The sequence below is a fragment of the Haliotis cracherodii genome, unplaced genomic scaffold, assembly GCF_022045235.1.
Source record: "Haliotis cracherodii isolate W230 unplaced genomic scaffold, xgHalCrac1.p SCAF_5, whole genome shotgun sequence".
Lineage (NCBI taxonomy): Eukaryota > Metazoa > Mollusca > Gastropoda > Lepetellida > Haliotidae > Haliotis > Haliotis cracherodii.
Window position 1 is genome coordinate 17,503,411 of NW_027266308.1, and position 27,734 is coordinate 17,531,144.

At 39.8% G+C, this 27,734-nt stretch overlaps 2 protein-coding genes across 2 annotated transcripts; one reads left to right on the forward strand and one right to left on the reverse strand.

Annotated features, from left to right (window-relative positions):
- Positions 1-208: 208 nt before the first annotated feature.
- Positions 209-13,665, reverse strand: LOC139443911 (mannan endo-1,4-beta-mannosidase-like). The gene is made up of 11 exons (XM_071224801.1): positions 13,609-13,665; positions 13,251-13,302; positions 11,995-12,129; positions 11,765-11,860; positions 11,106-11,363; positions 10,399-10,584; positions 4,793-4,998; positions 4,064-4,284; positions 2,354-2,507; positions 1,334-1,405; positions 209-540 (listed from the first exon to the last, which is right to left on the reverse strand). Exons 1-11 carry the CDS (start codon positions 13,609-13,611, stop codon positions 289-291), a joined length of 1,635 nt encoding a protein of 544 aa, XP_071080902.1. The 5' UTR covers positions 13,612-13,665; the 3' UTR covers positions 209-288.
- A 5,573-nt stretch (positions 13,666-19,238) lies between these two features.
- On the forward strand, positions 19,239-20,747 carry LOC139443567 (putative nuclease HARBI1). Its single transcript, XM_071224542.1, has 3 exons — positions 19,239-19,336; positions 19,857-20,029; positions 20,278-20,747. The coding sequence occupies exons 1-3, from the start codon at positions 19,239-19,241 to the stop codon at positions 20,745-20,747; spliced, it is 741 nt and encodes a 246-aa protein (XP_071080643.1).
- Positions 20,748-27,734: the final 6,987 nt, after the last annotated feature.

The window sequence follows — 27,734 nt, forward strand, 5'->3', positions numbered from 1 at the left end:
TAGATCCACTTCCTTTGCCATTTGATGGAATTAATACACCAGAGGTCGTTCACGTAAAGATGTACAATAGCTATTAAAATCGTTGTCACATACACTTATTTTATATTTTAGATGTGACAGAATTTAAACTATTAAGAACGTTAAAAACATCATTATTTATTTGTACAATAGTTTAGTTGTTCTCATTAAGAAAGACATAATGCAAAAGAAATATGCCTATGTTTATTTCTTAAACTGCCTGTAACCTATTGCATATAATCCTGCACTGTTAGATTCGACACTGACTGATCACAACGTAAGCGGAATCATGCCTCCGCTCGTCAGGTCGTCCTTGCCCTTCAGTGAAAGGAGTCCCCGCATCTGAGTGGCCGTTGAGTCAGTGTTGCTGCCGTCAGCTTTTGCGTGCCAGGTCCATCCACCAGCGTAACCACTTGTGTACAGGTGTTTGAACTGGTCAACGATGTCCATCCCTGCCCCTGATACCTGGTTGAACTCGGCTACCACCAACGGCTTCTTAAGCCCGTAGTCGGCAAAGACGTGCTGAAAGAAGCGTACTATTCTAATTTGACCTTCTGTCAATCTCGGGTACATATCTGTGTACAACATTGCTGATCTTAACTGCATTTATCAGTGTCATGATCAACACAGTCATCTTATCGCTACGACTATCGTTAGTCTTTGTTAAATTATGGGACTTGCTGCAATGGTATTAGTGTTGACCTAACTTTGTGGAACAGCCCACTGTGTCATGATGTAACAAAAACTGCCCCGCCGAATATCAATATTAATAATATGCATAAATATATGTCCATGTCTATTCAGGACATATGCACTAGGTTTAGAATATCTTACCATCGTATAAAAGGTCGGTTGGTTGAGCCCGGTCTGGACCATGCTTTTTTTGTTGTATCGCTACACGTCATTTCAATTAGTGGAAAGAAATCCCAATGTGACACAGGTTCACGACTTTGGTGACACCTAGCAGAACGTCTGACAAATCAAGGATAGTTATCAGGGCTAAGACGGGATTCGAACCCATAATCAGTGGATCCTGTAACGACTAAAGTATGCAATAATCTACAAAGCTACCTCAGACCACTGTTCAACCTTTGCCGACCGTGTGACCCGTGCTTTTGTCAATGACTTGGCCCCATAAGTGTGATTCGGAAATACTAACATCACATCTGTTCACCAATGTTCTAGGTGTAAGTTCGAGCAACATATGATTACCTTAGTGATGCCCTGTGTTTCCGGGTACAGTCATGTGCATCTGAACTGTAAACGTTTGATAAATAAAGGATGAAATGACAATTTCAGTGTCAACAGGACTGACCTTGAAGGGGGAGAACTCGCTATATTTCCCTTGCCAGGAGTACGTATGACTCGAATAGAATGTCAGCGTGCCCTGAAACCACAACAGAGTTGTAAATATGCAACTAAGAGTTCAGTGTTGTACTAAATGCTATTGTTTTTTTCATAAGCCTACTCTCAATATAACTTCCGGGTAATCCCATGCGGCTCTTTAGACACTGCGTTTCTGTGTTATCGTACCCTGACGACGTTGATCGTTTCGCATGCTATCGACCATAGATTTGCCCTTGATGATATTTGTTTATTTACACGCCGCCGGGATATAATGGCTGGTTTTGTGTAACATATTTAAGTAAAACACGTCACCTCGCGTCACCTTGAACTGGTGAAAGACGTCAGGGCCCCGTCCTATGAAGCGATCTGAGCGCTAAGGCGATATTAACTTTCATCCTTTTATTAAATGATGGAGGACGATTGACCGTACATTATAGGGAGACGTGTATAAAGGTACAGTTGAGAACAAAAGGTTGGGTGAAGCTGAGTCATCCTGTTTTCACAACTGTTCCTTTTTATCCCGATACAGTACTGTCACTCAACTTCTCGAAACGCATACTCGTGTATGGAGTGAATTGTGTGCGTATTCGTCACTTTATCCTCCCCACTGAACGCCCAGGAACCGACGGACCAGGCATCGAAGGACACGCGGCTCGATCGGCGTTGTTGTACTGAGTGTACTTGTTGGAGTACTTTATTGTACCCCGCTTCCGGTCTGGTTGCCATGGTTTTCTTTGTTTAACCCGTAGGAGTATTGACCGATACATCTGTCGTTGTCACAGAAAAGTGTGAACGACATCGTCCCCAACAATGTGCTGGAAAACCAGCAAATCCAACACATATATCACGTGCATGTATCACGTCAATATATAGTCGCGTACTGTAGTATTAATATCAGTCTGACACGAGTCTGACAGGATGTGACCTTCTTGGTGTCTTGACCGAAAGTGAGGTATAACGTAGCGTTTACACGTATTCCGGAAATTACCATCTTTTTGCCCCCAGCCTTCACAAGGCACTCGTCTTTGTACAGATTGAAGCCACCCCATTTGTCAACATTGTCCCTCGCTTCCCAAGACCCAGCCGTGACGAGCGCCTGGGGATCAACCTGTCTGATAGCATCTACCTGCCAGTTTATGAATCTGCAAAACAAGAAGGTGAACTGTTTGGACTTGATGAGGAATTAACTTCAAATTTTACACTCTTTTTCACACGCGAAGTGAGCACACCTTTTTCACTTTCATAACTCCATAAACGCAAAAAACATATTGAAGTCAATTCTTATAAATAAATACCTCAATAATAATAACTTCATATACTGCTTAATTAATCATGACCACAAAAACACTTTTAGTATAGTGCGATAAATCAGAGATATGCTCAGCCACGTCCATTATATATTCAGTCAACCAGGAAACAAGTCAGTGGGACTAGTGGGCGTGGACTTGTTTCTCGGTTTACGGCATCAGAAACGGAAATAAAATTTATTAAATAAGCCAATCAAATGCTACGAAATCACAGTTTATCTATACTCATATATTTTGCACAATCGACATGCGCATGATGTTAGTGTCATGCACATTATTGTTTGTTGTTTAACACCGCAGTCAGCAATGTTCTAGCTATATGAGGACGGCCTGTACAAGATTGAGCCTGGATCAGATAAACCATGAGCAACGCCTGACGAAAGAAAGTAGACAATCCAATGGGTGATATTATGTGCAACGTTTATCAACACCGTCGCGATCGGGGTGCAATGACATGCATTAACCAAGTCACCGATCCTGAGCGATCGAACCATTCAGCCGCCTCTTACGACCAGCATAGATAACTGGTGGCCAATTCTATAACTAATTGGCAGTCCTAGCAAGGCTGATTCAGTTTATTCAAAATCTATTTTGCCGTATATCAATAGAGGAGTTAGTGGATACCCTATCACCACTATGTCATTTTACCAGTTTCACACTGATTGCAACGTCTGGACCCGTGAAGATCCGGGTTAGAATTGGTCTTCAGCAACCCAAGCTCGTAGTAAGAGGCGATTAACGGGATAGAGCGAGATAGAGCAATACTCATGATGTCAACCACTGGATTGACTGGTCCAGACTCAATTATGTACACACATCCGTCATATAGCTGGAATATTGCGGCGTTAAACAACAAACAAACCGAGACTGGAAGAGAGCACCTGGCCGTGTAGAAATGTCAACTATAAATAAGTTAACCTCTTTAAACAAAGTGGAAATCCGCGGTGGTTACAGTGTGTGGAACAGTCTTCTGTCTTGATAATAAAAGCGACAAAAAACATCCCATGATCGTAAGAAATCTCCACTAAAAGAAGAGTCCATTGTTGGAGTCCGACGACATCATCAACATGTGTTTATTAATAACTTTTAAATAGTGATACCAGGTATTCTCAAAAAGATGAGCGTGTCCAGGCCCACCTGTGGCAACCGTCACAGACCCATGCACTGGCAAGTCAGTCGTCCACAAACTATTGACTCGATTCACAAAGCGATCGTTGTGCTATTGAAATTACGATATTTCCGAGATTGCTTTGTGAAATTAGGTCCTGGGTCATTTTTCACTACGCGGTCATTGCCCTAACGGGACTACAACGTGAAAACGTTAACAGTATTTCACAGTAGTCGTAGCTTTGTTCCTATCACCTTGTGCAAGTGTGTTCTAGTACACGTACTTCAGAAACTCCTCTGCCGTATACTTGTTGCCCGCCCAACCTGCCCCAGAGTTAAGCAGGAATTTTGTATCAAAACATGGTTCTGCGTTGGCCAGGTTGGGCTTGATTTCTCCCTCCATCTCGTTGATGATGTCCCAGCCCCCCATAGCGGGTTCGTCTTTCACTGCCTTCACCCACGGGATCAAGGCATTATCTATGTACGACTGCAACTTTGCCTCGTCCTGAAAGTGAGGCATATTGTAGACCAGGGATCAACCATTGAATAGTGGTGGTGGTGGTGGGGGGGGGGTTATAGTTTTTATATGTATTGCGATCTCTATTCTTTAGACACTCCCAAGATATTTCTAATCGACAATGGCTGCGTTTTGACGTACAATTCGTCGAATATCAGGCCACCAGCATTTTCCAATAACATATATCCAATTTATATACCGGATTGATTTAGTGTTCAATGAACTACATACTATCTGTGCGTTTCTTTTTTTGAAGAGTGTAAGAGTGTACATATTTAAATATGACATGCGAATTTTCTCTTTCAGACATGTTGCACCTTATTGCAAAAATACCTGTCTTTGAGCTGTTTTGCTGAAAGGTGAACTTATTTAATATATCATAACTGTCTGACACTTTTATCCATTGCATTCACTATTTGTTCATAACAAGATCTTTTAGATGGAGTGAAAGACGAAATAATGTGCATGTGTATCTGGGCCCAAGATAAAGAAATACTTTGATTAGCCCGTCCAGCTTGAAGTGGTCGTTCTGTGCTAGGGCCCCGTTCCACAGACAGAAGAAGATGAGGATGTTGTACTCCAGTGCCTTCCGCAGGTACTTCTTGATGTCGTTGATAAAGGTGCCCTTTTGATCCAGGCTCACGACCATGCCAGATGCGTCAAAATGGGGAGTGACAGCTCCCTCGATATGTACCCACACACCTAGAGGAAGATATATGTATGTACATGCAATATAAAAAGAGGTGTTCATGAGTTGATTGCATGCTGGAGTTGATCACGGTTGCTTGATGGCTGCGGCCTTTTGATGTGGTCTGCTTCTTGTAGATATCTGATTTTGAAGTCTTTAAGGTTGGTTGTAAGTACTTTGATTTTGTTCCCCTGGACTGAGGTTGTCTTATCCGTATTAAGTACTCCAACTTCAAAATGCCTCTCAAAGACGTCATATGTTTGTACACGTGACAGGAAAAGAGGTGTTCACGTATTAGGTGATTGCTGCAATTATCCTGGGAAGAATGCTGATCTGTTGACAGATAACTCACTCACAATATAAATTTGCAATGAAATATAGTTAAACGTTAGTTCACTGGTCTCGACTATTGACAAACACTAAATACTTGAAATCTTCAAACGATACTGGCATGACTACCTGTCAGTTAATTATATAGGTGTCTGCCTCACAGCACTAACTGAAGCACTTCATCATATAGGTGTCTGCCTCAAAACACTACCTGCAACTGTTAATCATATAGGGGTCTGCCTCGCAACACAACCTGCAACTGTTAATCATACAGGTGTCTGCTCGCAGTACAACCTTCACCTGTTAATCATATAGGTGTCTGTCTCGCAGTACCAGCTGCAACAGTTAAGCATATAGTGATCTGCGTCGCAGTACAACCTGCAACTGTTAATCATATAGCTGTTTGCCTCACAGTATTAACTGCGTTACTTCATCATGTAGGTGTCTGCCTCGAAGTACTACCCGCACCTGTTAAAGATATAGGTGTCTGCCTCGCAGTACAACCTTCACCTGTTAATCATACAGGTGTCTGTCTCGCAGTACCAGCTGCAACAGTTAATCATTTTGGGGTATGCCTCGCAGTACAACCTGCAACACTTCATCATATAGGTGTTTCACTCACAGCACTAACTGCTTCACGTCATCAAATAAGTGTCTGCCTCGAAGCACTAATCGCACCTGTAAACGGGGTCTGTCTTGCAGTAAAACCTGCAACATTTAATCATATAGATGTCTCCCCACAAGGACAACCTGCAACACTTCATCATACAGTTGTCTGCCTCGCAGTACTACCCGCACCTGTTAAAGATATAGGTGTCTGCCTCGCAGTACCAGCTGCAACAGTTAAGCATATAGGGGTATGCCTCGCAGTACAACCTTCACCTGTTAATCATATAGGTGTCTGTCTCGCAGTACCAGCTGCAACAGTTAAGCATATAGGGGTATGCCTCGCATTACAACCTGCAACTGTTAATCATATAGCTGTTTGCCTCACAGTATTAACTGCGTTACTTCATCATGTAGGGGTCTGCCTCGAAGTACTACCCGCACCTGTTAAAGATATAGGTGTCTGCCTCGCAGTACAACCTTCACCTGTTAATCATATAGGTGTCTGTCTCGCAGTACCAGCTGCAACAGTTAAGCATATAGGTGTTTGCTTCGCAGTACAACCTGCAACTGTTAATCATATAGCTGTTTGCCTCACAGTATTAACTGCGTTACTTCATGTAGGTGTCTGCCTCGCACTACTACCTGGAACAGTTAACCATAAAGTTGTCTGCTTCGCAGTACTATATGCATTTGTTAATCATACAGTTGTCTGCCTCGCAGTACTACATGTATCTGATCATCATATACATGTAGGTGTCCCCCTCGCACTACTACATAGAACTGTTAATCATATAGGTGTCTGCCTCGCAGCACAACCTGCAACAGTAAGTCATATAGGTGTCTCCCTCGCACTACTACATGTATCTGATCATCATATAGGTGTCTCCCTCGCACTACTACATGCAACTGTTAATCATATAGGTGTCTGCCTCACAGTACTACCTGCAATGTTAACCATATAGTTGTCTGCCTCGCAGCACAACCTGCAACTGTTAATCATATATGTGTCTGTCTCGCAGCAATACATGTATCTGATCATCATATAGGTGTCTCCCTCGCACTATTACATGCAACTGTTAATCATATAGGTGTCTGCCTCACAGTACTACCTGCAATGTTAACCATATAGGTGTCTGCCTCGCAGCACAACCTGCAACTGTTAATCATATATGTGTCTGTCTCGCAGCAATACATGTATCTGATCATCATATAGGTGTCTCCCTCGCACTACTACATGCAACTGTTAATCATATAGGTGTCTGCCTCACAGTACTACCTGCAATGTTAACCATATAGTTGTCTGCCTCGCAGCAATACATGTATCTGATCATCATATAGGTGTCTCCCTCGCACTACTACATGCAACTGTTAATCATATAGGTGTCTGCCTCGCGGCACAACCTGCAACAGTAAGTCATATAGGTGTCTGCCTCGCAGCACAACCTGCAACTGTTAATCATATATGTGTCTGTCTCGCAGCAATACATGTATCTGATCATCATATAGGTGTCTCCCTCGCACTACTACATGCAACTGTTAATCATATAGGTGTCTGCCTCGCGGCACAACCTGCAACAGTAAGTCATATAGGTGTCTGCCTCGCAGTACTACCTGCAACTGTTAATCATATAGGTGTCTGCCTCCCAGTACAATCTGTATATGTTCATTATATAGGTGTCCGTCTCGAAGTTCAACCTGCAGTAATTCCTCATATTGGTGTCTGCCTCGCATTAATACCTGCAAATGTTAGCCATCTTTGTGTCTCTCTCGCAGTACCATCCACAAGTGCTAATCATATAGGTGTTTCCCTCACAGCACTAACTGCATCACTTCATCCTGTAGGTGCCTGCCTCGAAGTACTACCCGCAACTGTTAATCATAGAGGTGTTTGCCGCGCAGCACAACCTTCAACCGTTCATCATAGAGGTATCAGTCTCGCAGTACAACCTACAACCGTTCATCATATAATTGTCTGCCTCAAAGAACTAACTGCAACAGTTATTCATATAGGTGTCTGCCTCACAGTACAACCTTCAACCGTTCATCATAAAAGTGTCTGCCTCAAAGTACAACCTACAACCGTTCATCATAGAGGTGTCTGCCTCTCAGTACAACCTACAACCGTTCATCATATAAGTGTCTGCCTCAAAGTACAACCTACAACTGTTCATCATATAAGTGTCTGCCTCAAAGTACAACCTACAACCGTTCATCATAGAGGTGTCTGCCTCACAGTACAGCCTACAACTGTTCATCATATAAGTGTCTGCCTCAAAGTACAACCTACAACCGTTCATCATATAAGTGTCTGCCTCAAAGTACAACCTACAACCGTTCATCATATAAGTGTCTGCCTCAAAGTACAACCTGCAACAGTTATTCATAGAGGTGTCTGCCTCACAGTACAACCTTCAACCGTTCATCATAGAGGTGTTTGCCGCGCAGCACAACCTTCAACCGTTCATCATAGAGGTATCAGTCTCGCAGTACAACCTACAACCGTTCATCATATAATTGTCTGCCTCAAAGAACTAACTGCAACAGTTATTCATATAGGTGTCTGCCTCACAGTACAACCTTCAACCGTTCATCATAAAAGTGTCTGCCTCAAAGTACAACCTACAACCGTTCATCATAGAGGTGTCTGCCTCACAGTACAACCTACAACCGTTCATCATATAAGTGTCTGCCTCAAAGTACAACCTACAACCGTTCATCATATAAGTGTCTGCCTCAAAGTACAACCTACAACCGTTCATCATAGAGGTGTCTGCCTCACAGTACAGCCTACAACCGTTCATCATATAAGTGTCTGCCTCAAAGTACAACCTACAACCGTTCATCATATAAGTGTCTGCCTCAAAGTACAACCTACAACAGTTCATCATATAAGTGTCTGCCTCAAAGTACAACCTGCAACAGTTATTCATAGAGGTGTCTGCCTCACAGTACAACCTTCAACCGTTCATCATAGAGGTGTTTGCCTCACAGTACAACCTACAACCGTTCATCATAGAGGTGTTTGCCTCACAGTACAACCTACAACCGTTCATCCTATAAGTGTCTGCCTCAAAGTACAACCTACAACAGTTATTGATAGAGGTGTTTGCCTCACAGTACAACCTACAACCGTTCATCATATAAGTGTCTGCCTCAAAGTACAACCTGCAACAGTTATTCATAGAGGTGTCTGCCTCACAGTACAACCTACAACCGTTTATCATAGAGGTGTTTGCCTCAAAGTACAACCTACAACCGTTCATCATATAAGTGTCTGCCTCAAAGTACAACCTGCAACAGTTATTCATAGAGGTGTCTGCCTCACAGTACAACCTTCAACCGTTCATCATAGAGGTGTTTGCCTCACAGTACAACCTACAACCGTTCATCATAGAGGTGTTTGCCGCGCAGCACAACCTGCAGCAGGTAATCACATAGACGTCTGCCCCATAGTACAACCTGCAACCGTTTATCATATAGATATCTGCCTCCCAGTACAACCTCCAACAGTTAATCATATATTTGTCTACCTCGCACAAAAACCAGCAACTGTTTATCATGTAGGTGTCTGCCTTGCAAGACTAACTGTATTTGTTAATCATATAGGTGTCCAACTCACTACCTACAACAGTTAATCATATAAGTGTCTGCCTCGCAGTACAAGCTGCGACCGTTCATCATATAAGTGTCTGCCTCAAAGTACTACCTGCAACAGTTAATCTTATAGGTGTCTGCCTCAAAGTACTACCTGCAACAGCTATTCATATAGGTGTCTGCCTCACAGTACAACCTTCAACCGTTAATCATATAGGTGTCTTCCCCGAAGTACTACCTGAAACAGTTAGTAATATAGGTGTCGGCCTGGAAGCCCGTTCCCTTGAGGGATAGATAGATCTTCCCTATTGCTTTGCCATCAATTTAGACGTTATCCAACTAAATAGTTATCAATGCATTACGTGATCGCGAGACAGAAAACATCAGTTGATGAGAAGAAGATTAAACCACAACCATTAATAATTATCTCTTTTGTAAATCAGTTGTTATTTTAAATGTTATACCCAAAAATATCTTATTCCGGGAAGTTTGTGGACTCATACCAAATTTGATAAACCTGGATGTTAGCAAGAAGAATTTTTGTCATACTTTCTAACGTAACAACCATTTAGCAGATTGCGTGATCGGCTGGTGACAGGGCCTCACTGCTGTCATAGAATTGTGTCCTTTGTGATCACAGACACATTTGTTGTTGTTTTTGAAAATGGTCAGTCAATTCCGACATTGTCGGTTTCCTATAAAATGTTCCCGTCAATAAATCTTTCGAAATAAATTGTGTATGCGACTTTGTTCCAAATTATACTGAACCATAATACATACTCATCCCAATATGTTCACATCTAACCAATTCCAGCTGCTCAAAACTAAAATATAACCAAAAATGTTAAATATTCCCTAAGTGTACACTCTGGGATACATACGTATAGAATTGCCGCCGTTTTGAGAAACCAACTTCAGGTACTTTTCAAATTCTAAGTGTCTGTATTCGTAGTTATTGTCTCCGAAATCGTAGCCGTAGGCTATCCAGGCCTGGTTAACTCCGGATAGAAAAACCTTCTTGCCGTTCTGTTCAAAGTGAGTTCCCTTCACAGTCAACCGTGTTCCCTCTGGAATACATTGTGAGGAGTTATTATACACTATAGGATCTTGTAAAACGCGTGTAGTTATCTTTGCTAAAATAAGTAATGTTAATTGTGACAATGCCATCTTGATATCACCTCAAAAATAACCATGACTCACTTAATCTGAAATATTACAGCGAACACGTTTGGCCCAGTCGTCTGTGATTCCAGAGCGTGCCAAAAGACTATGATCGGGTTCGAATCTCAGATTAGCCTTGATTTTCTTTCAAGGTTTGTCAGCATCATCTTCATTCTCGACCTTCATCACTTCGGCCTTTCCTCTCACATCAAACTGACATGCTTTGATATAACTGAATTTTGTTCAAAGAAGCGTCAAACCAAACTCACTCATTCCTTTAAAAATTAATATAAATTACATGTAACATATCCACCTGGGACAAATACTATTGGGAATGTCTACATTAATCAAAAAGACATTACTCAGCAGAAACTATTAATTAAAATTCCGGCTTAAGAGGTTTCACTATTTGGGTATCCTCACGTACTTCGAGCGGGAGCTGTCCCTAAATCAGTTACTGCCATGGTGACGGGTTGTGACGTCACAGCTGGTTGTGACATGACTGGTTGGTTGGTATGTCCTGTGTTCGGGCGTCCTGTGTTGGGGTTCTGGGATCCACCAATCGAACAGATTGCCACTGCGTGGGTCTCGGGAGCATCACATTTCTCTGATATCCACTCGCCAACGTCGGTGTATTGACGGAGGAGGGCGCCACACACCGTTCCGGTCTCAGTGGTGGGGCTGCCTGAAATTAAGAGAAAAGTTTTTTAGTCTCTCTAACAGTGAAGAAAGTCTCCAGGGCACACGAGTGTCTCGGTCGTGTCTACAGAGCTGTCTCTTTTGGTGTGCCAGAATTATTATTATTATGATTCTTGGTATCTCATGTTTCTTAACGCCATGACCGTACGCGTGAATTTGACCAAAGTGGTAAACACCCTTCATGACTTCAGGCTTTCCTTTATTTAGGTAACACGCTGTAATTTAAATACTGTTAAAAAGATGTTAAAATCGACTCATATTTTCCAGAATTATATCAGGTTATGGAACAGGAACAATCAATGTTAACAGACACGACGGACCCGATGTGCTCCATGCAACGAGTTATTCGTGTTTATCGTATAACTGTATGAAGGGTAAATTGGTTACCGCCATGCCAGAATGTGTAGTCCACCATGGTGCCATCGGTCCACTGCCAGGTTTGTCCGTCATGCATCAGACCAATCCAACAGTTGTGCGGAGAACCTGGCATATATATGGCGAAGTATGGATTTGTTTGTTGGTTTGGTTTTAACGCTGCACTCAGCAATATATGAAGGTCTGCAAATGAACATTCACTGACTCACTCATTTATATATCTACGATCATGTGTGACTTACCGGAACCTCTGCATGTGTCTTTCAACCTGTCGTTGTGGTTTCGGTCATGTATAGACGCTAGATGGCCACCTTTTGCAACACATTCCTTCTCGGCGTCCGAGAAGCTCACCGGCTTTTCAATCATTTCAAGATGCTCTGAAATGCAATTTGATAATGCGATAGGAGTGCGGCATGATAGACAAACATTAAAGAGCAAGCAGTTCCGGGCTGGAGTCAAAGAGGCTAATCGCTACTCTTATAATGGTGTGTGTGGTAATGAAAACAACCACATTTGGACTACACTAGTGAGATAGTATTTAAGCCGGATATGTCTAAGCCAGATGTCAAACTGTAAACAGGTTTTTTTCAATACCGATTCTTCATTTATTAGCTTTGTCCCATTTCACGAAACGTCCTTGGCACTAATACGATCTTAACTTCCATACTATATGGAACGAGGTCAAACAATAACCAACAAAAACATATGTTTACTTTGCATAGGGTAATAGAATGGGAAAACGTTCCGTTAGCCTTGGCTCCAATACCAACATAACAGTTCAAACAACTTTGAAACGATTCAAATCTTCACAGTTTTTGCTTATTATATTTCAAATTATGTCTTTTGTCCTTGCAGACAAGCGCTGTGCTTTAAGGAGGAGGTAGGATAAACACCTTTTTTTTCATCCACTGGAAATGTTCGAATTTAAAGTTGTATGCATGTATGAAAATATGAGGCATGTACAAATGGCTGACAGCAAGATTTTTTCCTTAGAAATTCGTACACACGTTTTGGACTTTAGGCATGATCAAATACACAAGTATGACTGAAGTAAGTGAACAGAAAATCTATCTATGAGAAAGTCCGTTATGAATTGATTTGACATATGTTTGCACTTTGTTTAAATCAATTTCCAGATAGACGTTGGTCAAAAACTTGCTCCTAATTAGCTAATTAGTTTAGAAAGAAATGTTTCCTGAAAACCTCTAATCAGCCATAGCCACCTTGACACCCATTTAGCCTTAGCTATTCTCTTACAATTATCATAGGTCCCAAAGTCTCATTTTCATTCATGTATGGACACACCATATCATTTTCATTATGATGTGTAAAAGTATTCTTCAATCATTTAATAATGTATTTCCCGTGTGCCCAAAGGGGATCCTTATCCTCCTTTGACCTTTATGCAGGAATGCTGGGCAGATGATTAGGTTTCAAGAAAAGCGATTGATAAACATTACATTTATTCCCTGAAACCATACCGTGAAATCAAACCTACCTGCTGCCACATGATACAGCAAAGCAATGCACAGTGTGATGATTGACACCATCTGAAAAAAACAATGCGAAAGTTTGAACAAACATACCACAGCCAAATAAATGCATTATGTTTCTTCCTTCTAAGTAGCTATAAGATATAGCAGGACATGCTCACCCTTTTCGCGAAAACCGACAGTCATCACTCTTTTTCAGTGATCCAGTCATATCATTTTTCGGCAGATAATCGTGATTGATTGTTCTCTGAGGTGGAAGTTTTATATTTACCAATCTACCCGTTTGGTCATTTGGCCAGTATAATATAAAAAACGTAAGCTAATGTGCGACACATTTAGGAAATGGTTGAAAACTATCCTCACCATTGCTTCCACGTAGAACGTCAGCGTTGATTGTGCCCAATCTAGATATAAGTAGGTGTGACCTCAGTCTGTTATCTTCCACACATTGAGTCCGTCCATTCAACACCTTCCTGCACTGGGCAGAAATAGAATGTCTTTTTTTTAGGTTACCCTTAATTTCTTGCTTGATAACGGTATAATGCCTTTACAGTAAATACAGAAGTTGTTGTCCATAAATTGTGTCTACTTTGAAATCAAATTTAACAACCAATTTCTCAAAAAAACCTATGCCGGTCCTGTATGATGCCTAGTTCTACATTTAACAACATACTGACTATATGATGTTGTTTCAGTCTGTCAAAGGTGCAGCCATTTGCTGTGCTGAGATGCATCCTTCAATAGTACCAGGATACTATTAGTAAAATAGCGGGATGATTGCTGTAAAATAACACCCACTCAATCACTATACTCTTTCCGTGGGTGTATTTACAAAATCATTGTGCCCTATGACCGTTGCATGGAATTAGCGCTTTTCAAATGTACATATTAATATCATTTTCATTATTATCTTCCTGTTGAATAATGAAACATTCATCGCGAATGAACAAACGCCCCGAGCCTTCAGCGATAATTGGAACATTAATACAATAAGAAGCAGTAATATTCTTCATTCTGAATTCCAAGCCGGTTTTCTTATTTAGTTTGCTGTACAAACACCATATCATACAATATGGTCAATTATATAAGACCCACAAAAACCATTTCAATAATCATAAGAGTCCATTATATGATTCCGACTATATCAGTAACATGTGTTATGAATCACTATCAAACAGTGGTGATACCAGGTGTTCGCTAAAAGGTGAGCGTATCCTGCTCCAAACATCTACGAGTTGCACGTGAGTTATTAGCGTAAGCATTATCTTGCTGGTAAGTGAAATCTTAACCTGGGAAAACTAAACGAGACCTATGCTGTTTGATATCGTTGATGATAACTTGCTGATATTTATTGCTATTCAGGGTACCCGGCACTTTCTTCAGAATTCCTGAACATCCTCCCCCAAACGTGAATCTGGAGTGGGTGTTTTTCAGTAGTCTGTGGACAGTAATGGCAGCATCTTTCATGGGAGACACGCCTTACTTTCATTCTGACCCCAATCTGTTATATTCCACACATCGAATCCGTTCATAAAGCACCTGCCTGCACTGGGCAGAAATAGAATGTCCTACGGTTACTGAAACATCTGAAGATCGATTCGTCTGAGAACAGAACCTTGTTCCAATCCTGCACCAGAAAATGTCTGTGTTGCCTTGACCAGAAAAATCGCTTCCTTCGTTGTGCTTTGTTAAGAAGAGGATTCGCTTCCTGCTTGGAACATAACATCGGATGCCAAAGTGATGTAGTCTCCGAGAGATGGCCATGTGACTAATACGCTTGCCGATTGTGCTGCGTAATCGACTTCTCAGAACGTTGAGGGTATTTACTCCAAAGACGAGAACAAATATCTACGGTTAATGTTTAGAACTGTGTAATCAGTAAACCAAGCAAATGTAAAGTTAATGATTTACTGAAACAACATTACTTACCTTCCGTTTGTGACCTCTGTTCCTTGTCGATATGGGTGTAACTGGCATGGTTCCATTTCACGGTTGCATTATCGATTGTTTTGCGACCAAATCATATATGTTTTATTGTCGTTGGGCACATTAACGAACATACATACTCATATCGAGACAAACGTAGTATTGTATGTAGACAGAACTTCGCCTTCGTTAAACATCTACATTCGAAGAACAAGTTGCTAAGAGGAAACGAATGTAACGCGATCATGGCCGTCAATCTCCCGTTGACAGCACTCCTCTGAATGCTTATATACGGAAGTTTAGAAAGAAAAAGAGGTGAGGTGAGGTAAAATTGGGTTTAACGTCGAGTCCATGATGATTGCACTTATATAGCGACGTGCATGCAAGTGTGTGTGTGTGTGTGTGTGTGTGCGTGTGTCTGCTTGTACTAGTCTGGACTGATGGCGATTTATAGTGCTAGCCCACTGAGATACCATGCCGCAGTTTAACATGAATACCCCACTCAGACACAGTGTACTGACTCCGAGCCGACCTGTCCTTGTTTAAGCCCCTTAAATGCCGAGCGCAAGACAGGGCAACAAGTAACATATTTTAACGTCTTTTGGTATGACGCGGCCGGGGATCGAACCCCGGACCTTACGCTCTCCGGGCGGACGCTCTACCTCTAGAACACGCAGGCGGTCTAGAAAGAAAAAGGAAATGTATATATATATATATATTATATAAAAGCACAGTAAAGATCTAAACTCGTACCACATGTCCGTTATTCAGGTATTGCCTCATGAGACTCGTACGTGGTACGAGTTGAAAGCGCTAGCCAATTAAAACTGTGTCCAATCTTACTCCACTTATTTAATTATATATTTATATATATATATCTATTTATAATATTTAATTATAATTTTTAATTAAATATATATAATAAAATAATTAAGTCCACGTTAGTCCATCACCTTCTTTCTATGTCAGTTTCAGACATAGTACTTTCGCTGTCTCATGACAGCTCTTCAGTGACAATGACATATAATATGACATCATACTTATGATGACGTCATAAATTACACTTGTGACGTCATAATGTATATACACACTCCAGCGACGAAACCAAGTAATTTAACGCGTTGATCCGAAAAAAAATAACATTTCTAAAAGACAACTCACTACAGCTGATATAACTTTACTAAAACGGTGTCTAAAGTTCACGCCAACTCCGTCACAGAATCACGAAGAGCTTAAAGTGGACATTCATGCATTCAGTAGAAGACTGAGACTCATGGAATATTTGAATGCGATGACCAAGAGGATGATATATCCGTTTCCGATAAAAATTAGATCACAAATAGACCATTATTAAGGAACAAAAGCATGTTCAATCCAAAAAAGAACAGGGATAAATACCTTGATGACTACTGAAACAACCTGGAGAAATATCCTCTACGGAACATCAGGAAGTGCCATTCCAACTTATCACTGGAAGAACGTAAAGCTGTGGAGGATCTCAAAAATGACAAATCGATTGTTATTAAGGAAGTAGATAAAGGCGGCGCAGTCGTAATAATGGACTCGGAATATTATGAATCAAAAATTTATGAATTATTGCAAGACAAGGAATTTTACATTAAAACAGATAATACTGAAAAAGCTGTAATTAAGAAGATTAAAAATATAGTGAAGACTTCTCAGGAGATCTACACCCTAAAGAAAAAGACTATTTGATAAACTGTGACCCGCAGACGGCTAATTTCTACGGACTACCCAAGATCCATAAAAGTAAATTGATAAATAATGCTATTGCCGAACAGAATGCGGAGTATATCGAAATTACCAGCTGTCCTGATTTGACATTCAGGCCGATTGTCGGAGAACCGAACAGCCCGACTCAGCGCCTAAGTAACCTCGTCGATATCATTTTAAAACCATTAACAAAGCATGTACCGAGTTTTGTAAGAGACGATGTAGACTTTCTTTTTCTTACCCACCTGCCCGATGCCGTACCTATTGATGCGACTCTAGGCACCTTTGATGTGAAGAGTTTATTTACCAACATACCCCATGATCTGGTATTGGAAGCAGTTCAATTTTGGCTGAGAAAACATCCTGAGTCTATTGACACTGAATTTTCGGAAAGCTTCATCGAGGAATCTTTAAGATTAGTCTTAGAAAATAATACCTTCTGTTTCAACGGAAGATTCTATCATCAAAGAAAGTCGCTCCAACATACGCTACACTTGTGATGGGTTACATAGAGGATATTCTTTACAGGAAGGTACACGATTCCATGTCAGAATCCATTGCCAAACACTTGGAAGCGATTCTTGGACGATTGTTTTTTAGTTTGGCTCTCAACTCGTGAAAATTTAGACATTTTTCTGGATATTATTAATACGCTCCATCCTTCCATCAGTTTTACTATGGAGTTCAGCGAGAGTGAAATTCCATTTCTGGACGTCCTTGTATTAAAGGAAGATACTAAATTGAAAACTGATATCTACTACAAACCAACGGACACCAATCAATACCTACAATTCGGTTCATGTCACCCCAGGGATACAAGAACTAACATTCCTTATTCACTTGCGCGGAGAGTATGTACCATCGTGTCGGAAACGGATAAAAGAGACTTAAGATTGAAAGCATTGATGGGGTTTCTCAGGAAGCTAGGATATCCGCTTCGCGTCATTAATGACGCCATAGAAAAATCGTTAAAAATTCAAAGACATACTCTCCTGAAACCTAATGAAAAATCTGTGGGCGACCAAATTATACCGTTTGTGTCCACCTTCAATCCTAATAACTGTGATATCATGCCAGTCATAAGGGACAACCTCCCAATTCTACAGCAAAGTGATAAAATGAAACAAGGACTGAATAAATTTAAAATTATAAAAAGTACCAGGCAACCAAAAAATCTCAAGCAAATTCTTTGTCCATCCAAATATTCTTGTACAGAGAGTGTACCATGTGTAAGTAGATGTAACACACCAAGATGTGGCACGTGTAACATCATAAGTGAAGGTACTACTTTCCTTTTTGCAAATGGCAAGGGTTTCAATGTGAAAGCCGACATGAGCTGCCGCAGCAAAGATGTGGTGTATGTTATGAGATGTTCGGGATGCGGCGAAAACTACGTCGGTGAAACCGGCATGGAATTAAAAGATAGAGTCACGGTACACAAACAGCAGATTAGAGACCCTGATGTTCGATGCATAGGTGTCAGCAAACACATTGATGATTGCGGAAACGGGAAATTTACCATTTTTTCGATTTATAAATTGTTTACAAGTAACAAGCAGCTGAGACTGGAAAAAGAACAAATGTTAATCCAATTGATGAAACCCAAATTGAACTCTAGAATGTATTAACAGATTTCTCATTTCAATCGTGAATGTTACACTGTTACTTTACAAATACTGTATATTTTAATTCGAATGTCTCCCTACAATTGTTAAATTACTTGGGGGCCGTTTTCGCGGGCTTGACCAGAAAAATGGCCATGACCAGAAACGTGGTTTAGCGTTTTGGCGTTGCGGTCATGTGACCGCCCGGTCGTTCGGTCATGAAAACACACAACCGCGGTCACGACCCGGGGTACGTTTTCGCGACTTGACCAAAGGCGGCTGGTCATAAACTCCGGTCTCGGGACCGAGAGTTGGTCGCTGCGACCTTGACCGTGGCGCGAAAACGACTTTCAACCTTGACCGCAGCGCGAAATTCAAAACAACATGGCGGAAGGGGGAATCGGCAGTACTGGGTTGGCTGCGTTGATAGACGCTATCGATGAGCCAAACCAGTTTTTGTTTGATTATTTACTAAGGCCTCAATTTCGAAGAAGATCGTCTTTATTATCAAGTACCTGTCTTCTTGAAATGCAGCCAGACGACCATCCTCATCATGAGGAGTATGCTAAAGTGATTGTCCCTCGATACTCGACTGATGATTTCCAATCTCACTTTAGGTTGCACAGGACAAGCTTCGAACAGCTGTGTCAGGAATTACACCAAACAGATCCGAGTATTGTCACTACCTTCTCTGGAGGTAATACGCATGTGTCCCTGGAAAAGTCGACTATGATCACGCTGTGGTACCTGGCATATCAAGATTCCATGAGGACCATCAGTGTTAAATTTGGAGTAGCCAAGAGCAGTGTCACTCGGTCGTACACACGGTGAATACCGTGACTGAAAAGATGGCAAAGAAATACATAAAATGGCCTGATGCACATAGGATGGCAACAATTGCATCAGAATTTCAAGACCGTGCAGGATTTCCAGGTAAGTAGACAAGTGGATATCCGGATATTTTTCATAGATAATTGTATTCATTTGTATGATTATTTATATTGCTAAACTATCACCTGTTGATCATGTTGAAACATGTCCCGTATATTTTTGTCGGGTAGTATATAATATATCATTGTATAAGTTGTAACAATATATATGATGAATACACTTTGAATTTGTGTCCTTATATAGGCCTACTTGAAAATCTTTATGTCCCCTTTGACTTTAAGTCTCCCCCCTGCTGCATGCTAACCTGCACTGTAACATAGCAGCGTGGCGAATGGCATCTGTACAAGTCCATATAAGTCATTAGCCAGGCAACCTCAGTACAGGAGGACCTGGGGGGTCAGGTTAGAAGGAAGTGAGGCAAAGTAGTCTGTTGTAGCCTATAAGTGCACATTGTAGAGCAGACATATTTTTCATGCTATCAGGGGTCATTGGAGCCATTGATGGTTGTCACATTCCCATTAAAGCTCCATCAAGTCACCAGGAGGATTACAACAACAGGAAAATGACCCATACAGTCATCTTACAGGCAGTCTGTGACAGCCATGGAGTGTTTACAGACTGTTTTGCAGGTGAGCAAAATCGTTCATGCACATGGATACATTTTGTTTAGGACTAGATACTGATGGGCCCACTATATATTCTATTTTATTTACTATGTGTTATCTATCTATCTCCAAAGTAATGTCTTAGAAATAAAGACAAATAAACTGTTTTGTATTCAATCACAATTGTATTTCAATATATTTCAACCTAATTTACAATGAACAAATAACAAAATTATGTTAACAATCTATGACCATGTGTCTGTTTGTTTCAGGAGTACCTGGATCAGCCCATGATGCGCGTGTTTTCAGCCATTCTAACCTGTCTCAGTCTATTCAAAGTAATGTGGCTCAGCACTTTCCTGATGAAAAGTATCATTTGGTAGGATATTGTGCATATGCCCTAAAGAAATGGCTGATGGTTCCTTACAAGGACCATGGTAATTTGAAGATGGCTCATTTGAAATATAACAGGAAACAGTCTCAAACAAGAATTGTAATTGAAATTGCTTTTGGACATTTGAAAAACAGGTTTCGTAGGTTAAAGTATATTGATTCCAAAATTGAAAACATTCCACACACAATCATGTCTGCATGTGTCCTACACAACTTCTGCAAGTACCATGATGTTCAAGACATTGTAGAGTCTGATGACAGCTACGGTGTAGCTACTCCTCAACCCACTGGCAATACCAGCAGTACTGCTGGCTCACTGAAGCGTGATGCAATTGCCAATTCCTTATAATCATAACCACTCTCATCAGGTGTAACAGTTAACAAAGTGGTTAATTGGCATTTCATACGCCATTTCAGCTGTAGTCCATATCAGATTACAGATCTGTGGTTACTAACACATACATGGCTTAAAACAGCCGGATACAAATGGGAGTCATGATGTCTCACCACATATTTCGGGGGGAACATTTTATAAACTCGGGAGTATATTTCAAAACAATTACTCTCAACAGTGAATAACTTCCAAACTTTATCAAAACTATGAACTTATGAAACCTATGACACATTACTGATAACCATGGAAATAACAATTTAAAAATACATGTAGTCTGTTCTTATATTATATTCAAACAATAGTGTATGATACAAAAGTATTTTGTACAAATGGGCAATAGTCAGTTTAACAACATGAATTGAATTGACAGGTTGGATTGAGCATGATACTTCATGCTTAATTGGCAGGTTGAATACAGCATGACACAGCATGCTAAATTGACAGGTTGAGTACAGCATGACACAGCATGCTAAATTGACAGGTTAAGTACAGCATGACACAGCATGCTAAATTGAGAACAGCCTTAAATTAAGCTATAAACTGACCGGTTGATTTCCATAATTACATGCACAATGTAAACCATGTTCATTAAAGACCCAAAATTATATGACTGGCATGTTATTTTGAATATGTTTTGTATCGGATATCCCTGTCGAAATATTGGGTTCATTGGTTAAAGTTACAATCAAAACATTTCTGAAAGATAATGAACAGGCATATTATTAGCAGCAAAATGTCTGACATATTTAATACCAGCCTTACATGTCATTCACAACAGTCACGAATAGTTCAGCTGTGTAAAAAGGGAAAGCATTGTGAACAAAGTGTTCTGTAAAAACTTGCTATGTTTTCTGTAATAAACATGTGAATATTTTCTTTGTTGTTATAAGTAATTCACATATTGGGGTATCCTGAAGTAAACGACATGTGATGCAACCAGCATGATCAGGTAACCATGGTAACTAACATCCAGGTTATTTAACAGTGCAAATAATTGGAGGATGAGAGCACATTTAACATCCAAGAATGTTAACATATCATTTTTTATGTTTTATTTTACAAGGCATCAATAAGTGCATACATGCCTTTCATGCGATCCTGATGCTGACCTACCAAAAGTGTTTTCAGCTCATCAAATCGAACCTGTTCTTTCTGTTCCCTTTCCATTTCTAGTTGGAGATCCTCCTTTCTATACTGATGAAGCAGCTCTGTAACAACTGTCACCTTCCTCTTCTTTGCTTTAGCTTTTCCTGTTGATGGTGCTTCATGGCAGTCAGCATCCTTGACCTGATTATCATTTGTGACAGCTTTTCTCAAAGGTGATGAGCTGTTTGATGTGATGTCAAGGTTCATGTGTTCAGATGTGTCACCAGGTACAGATGTGTCACTAAGTGCCACAGGACTTACAGTGTGTTTCTGTCCAATGATGGAATACAATTCATCGAAAAAATCTGGCTTCTTCTTCTTTCCTGCTCCTGTCTTGTTTTGATGGAAAATATAGTCTTTAAACGATCTCTCCAAGTTTTTCCAATTCTGGGCACATCGTTCCCAAGCCTTTTCAGCCCTGTCTGAAATCAAGAATTCTTTCTCCTCCATCTGTTGCGCTATTAAATCAAAACATATTTTGACTTGGTTTTCTTATCTCCAATCAACTTTCTAATTTCAGAACTACCATATATGTCAATCAAAGTATAAGTAGCTTCTTTGTCCTTCTGTGTTACGAATCTAGGGTTCGACCAAACCGGTTGCACTTGTGCTTCACCCGCTTGATAATCTGTAACATAAAAGATAATAATTAGTAAATAAACCAACGCAATATATCTTCAAGGCCAAAGCTACTATAAATCATAATGATAACTGAAATTTGATGGTTTAAAACCCTATGGTACATGTGGCTTTATCGATTAAACAATCTTCGGAGCACCTTTAGAATACAGTACCACAACTTCTCGTGAGGACGATCTCTGCCGAAGGTCACATGTCACAAGACAAGCAACCAGTTTTGGTGAGAATCCGGCGGACGCGAACCCGCGACCTTCGGATTATTAGCCTGACAGCTAACCGACTGAGCTACGTCCACACTGTTAAAGTTAGTGCAAATCTACCTAGTCATGCCTATGACGTTACGGAACTGAACGAAAAGGGTCGAATAGGTGACGGACACTTACGAAGGTTACGGGTGGGCATGGTGTCTCGTGACTTTAGTCTACGGACACTTACGAATGATCCCGATGCCATTTGGCACACTCGTCACATTCCGTAATCTACAAGATACCGGGTGGTGAGGAATGAGCCGATATGCCGCGAACTGAAAACGGCTCCATGCGTCAGACGTCAGACGTCGAACTCGCGAGTGCGCATGAATGATATGGTATTTAATAATTCGTCGGGTGATTTTTGTGACAGAAAAGTGTGGTAGGGAACACTGTAAGGATGATGTGGATTAAAGTAAGGAACGATGGAGGAATAAGCATGACTAGTGACGACACAACGGTGAGTTCGCTTTTGAATCAGTACTGAAAAATGTAGCCGGTGAAAGTGGCTTGTGTGAATGTTCCGGGACAGTTTCCAGTAGCCAAAATATTCGACACAAAACCATTTTATCCTTTTTACTCGACGTTTTTGCCTCTATATAATCTATAATAGCCACTAAACGAGTACCTAGCCCCTAACCCTAATGATCGTAAAGGGGTGATTGATCGTAAAGTGGATCCAAGGGTTAAGGATAGACTTAGGGTAATCTAATAGCCACTAAACGGGTTCCTAACCCTAATGATCGTAAAGGGGTGAATTATCGTAAAGGGGATCCAAGGGCTAAGGATAGAGTTCGGGGTAACCTACCCTAACACTGGCGACATTTGGATGTTTTCAGCACCACTAAATATCCCTAACAAACTACATTCTTTCGCATAATAATGAAAATTAATGCACCGAAAAAATAATATATGTATCCCCCCATTTATAACCCTTTTAGCCACTTGAATTACGAGAAAAACGAAATAAAAAATAAATAAAAAATAAAAGTGCTTTCGTAAACTAGCGCTTGCTATAATATGCGCCGCCGCAGGCTATATTCAGTAAACAAATATTCAAAACTCTCCACAGCGCTTGGCATATTCAATGACATTTCGTGTAGAGAAGATAGATCACTGGGAGGAGCTTATGCACACTCGATGACCCCTGACGTCACAGGGCATTGTTTCGCCGGTGTGACTGGCAACAAATTACGTCATAGGGTATGATCACTTGTTTGAAAAATTTGTGGTACTGTATTCTAAAGGTAGGCCCAATCTTCTTAATTACTATGCACACAGATTTATGTTGACTTCCTGCTGTTCTAAAAGGAGACACTAAACTCCTTGGTCAACAAATGAGTTCTAGACATTATAATTTTCTAATGAAGGGACTTAATTTATTACAGGGGAAGTGGGACCGTTCAAATTGGTCTTAGGACTATCATATTTTACCCCTAATAAATGAGCAGCCCCTAAATATTGTAGAAATTTATGATTTAAAAAAATAGAACTATCATTTTCTTATGCCCCCACTCCCTCATTGTTGTGATAAATTCTGGCAATCTCCCCTGTTTTAATTTTATTTTTTCATGAACCTGCCCCTGAATCTCAATTTTATAATGTACAGGTATTTGCTTATTTTACCTGTGGTGGTTGTCTTTTAGAAATGTTAATTATTTTCGGATCAACGCGTTAAATTACTTGGTGTCGTCGCTGGAGTGTGTAAATACATTATGACATCACAGTTGTAATTTATGACGTCATCATAAGAGTGACGTCATATTATATGTCATTGTCAGTTACGCTGAAGAGCTGTCATGAGACAGCGAAAGTACTATGTCTGAAACTGATATAAAGATGATGATGGACTAACGTGGACTTTATTATTTCATTATATGTTACATGTACACCGAGTGAACATTTACCTCATTTTTGTATATATATATATATATATATATATATATATATATATATATATAAACCTAACTACATACACGCGCGCAAGCGCACATACACAGATTAATACTACTTTTGCTGCAGCTACGTCAAAATGGAAGGATACACGTTTACAGATGAAGTTGAATACAGTGACGCTGTGATCGAACTGGAAAGATTGCTAACACAAGCACAGGCTATAGTGCTTGGTACTAAAGTGTATTAATTCAAACCAGAACAATCTCCAAATGAGAGTGTTTTAGAAACAAACAAATCATTCAAAGAAGCGCATTTTTATGTATGGAATCGAATAGACGCGGGATTAGCCAAGAGAAACGGCGGGATTATATTCGTGAAGATCCTTGTTTGCAGAAAATCACGTCACGCTTTCTATTGAAATATGAATGTTCGAATTACAGAGACACACACTTCAAAACATCGATTGGGAGGAAACATCTAAGAGAACTGGTATACAAAATAGTGCTGTTGGAAAAGAGATTCTGTAATTCGGATTGAATATATAAAAAGAATATAAAATAATGAAGACAACGGATGTTGATAAATATCTCACGAAGAAATACTTTAACACCGAAAAGTCAGGCGTACTGAAACCTTTTAGGGCCATGTGGTTTTTTGGGTTTTTTTCGATACTTTGTTAAAATTTAAAGAATCTAAGTTGAAATTTCAAGATACTAAGTTGAAATTTCAAGATAGTATCTTGAAATTTCAAAACACTATCTTGAAATTTCAAGATACAGAAGTTGAAATTTCAAGATACTAAGTTAAAATTTCAAGATACTATACTTCTATTTCAAGAAGTTGAAATTTCAAGATACTATCGAAAAAGATTAAAAAAAGAATCGTGTTATCACAAGCGGACCATTCGTGCAATTCGATGTTGATTTGTGTGATGTTTCCAATCCCGCGAAAGTCAATAACGATAATAAATTCATTCTTATAACTATTGACGTGTTTTCTAGATATGTTTGAGTTCAAACGATTAGAAACAAAAAGGCTAAAACAGTTGTGAAAGCGATGGAGAAAATACTTCATAAGTGTGAAAAGAAACCACTTACAATCAGAACGGATAAAGACGGTGAATTCGTTAATACATCCATGAAGAAACTATGTAAGAGAATGTGAACCATTTCATCGCGCAAAATTTAGAAATCAAAGCGAACTACGCTGAAAGATTCATTAGAACTTTAAAATTTAAATATATTTCCTATAAAATAAATCAACGCTACGTAGATATACTTCACGAATTGAAAAAAATACAATCACACCTCTCATCGATCGCTATTTGGATTATCACCTAGCGAAGTCGATGAAACTAATCAAGCAAAATTATGGATGAAGATATATAATAACAGTTCAAATAATAATAAGAAAAAAATGAAAAAGAAAACAAAGCAAACTACACTAGGTATTCCCCTTTTCAATTTAAACTGTCAACTTGTGAGAGTATCGCTTAATAAGAGAACTTTTGAAAAAGAATACCAAGAAAAGTGGTCCGAGGAATTATTCAAAATAAACTATCAAGAAAAAAGAGACGGCGTGTCTGTTTATAAGCTAATCGATCTGCCAGTGCAAGGAAGGGATTCAAAAAGTGCAAAGGAGTAACTACGACGATGTGTGGCACATAGATAAAATTTTGAAATCAAGTTCTATTAAAACAAACGAAAACAAATGCGTGAAACAGCTATACGCCAGTTGGAAAGGATACACAAAGAAATTCAATTCGTGGATTAATGAATCAGATCTGGTGAACGATGGTGTTTGATCAATGGTTTGTGTTAATCAGTGACAGCAATATGGATTACTTTAGTGATAACAAACCGTATTCATTCACGATTCTTTTGAATCAACCATAACATTTAGATGGCTATTGGACCATAGCTTTACGCGAAATATTCGCAAAATGCAAAGGTAAAAAGAAGTCAACTTCAATGAAAACAAAATCGACAGATGATTTAGTATATGTTTACTGTTCATTGTGCGATCCAATTTTAGTAAATGATGTAAAGAAACCACTGCTTCGCAGAGTTAATGCTTCGCGTAGCGATATTTTGACTGTTGTAATTAACCAACCGTATTATTTGAATACACGTATTTATAATAACTACGTATCTCTATATATAACGAATGCTGAAGGTGATTTAGCCACATTTCTAACGAATCCAGTATCGGTAACGTTACAACTGTAGCGACATCTATTTATTGTTTCAGTAACACAATATGAGAGAAGATAAGGAATCTATTTTATACGTTCCCAATCCAGATAATTGGGTTAAGTACTACAACGTTCTAGCGTCCGGTAAGATTAATCCATATAACAATCTTTCGAAAAAAACACGTGTAGCTTTACTTAACACTTGCTTAATTTCTCTTTGGATAACATTTACCAAGAAAACAGCTAGTAGCATGACAGTTGCTTTCGTTTTATCGAAAGCTGCGTCTGGAGACTTAACTAAAAATCAATTTAATTTCCAAAACTTTCAACTCGGCCAAATCAGTCTTCTTTGCGATAGCATGACTTACGGTGATGCTGGGCTCATGAAGATAAACTTTGATAAAACGAAAGGACAAAACGTGATACCTATGTACTAGAATTTGATGCGTTCTATCGGTTTGTAGCTTGGCGGTTAAAATAGTATCAACATTACACGAAGTGAACTAGATGAAGATTATGCTATCTATGCGTTTCCATTAGAGCCCGTATTTGGTCCCACATCCAATTGTAATTCTTACCTGAATCTACAAAACCAAGGCTGTTTAAGATTAGAGTTGCAGTTAGCAACGGCTTTAGTTGATAGTTACTTGTATTGATTACGTGGAGTTCCAAGAATGTTTTTCAAATTGATAAGACCCGCAATATAATTCTTTGATAATGAACAGAAATCAATTGTAATGTGTTATTTCTTGTGATAGCGAGTTGAGATTACGTTTGTTAGGAGTTATAGCTATCAACGAAATAGGAAAACTTGAAATA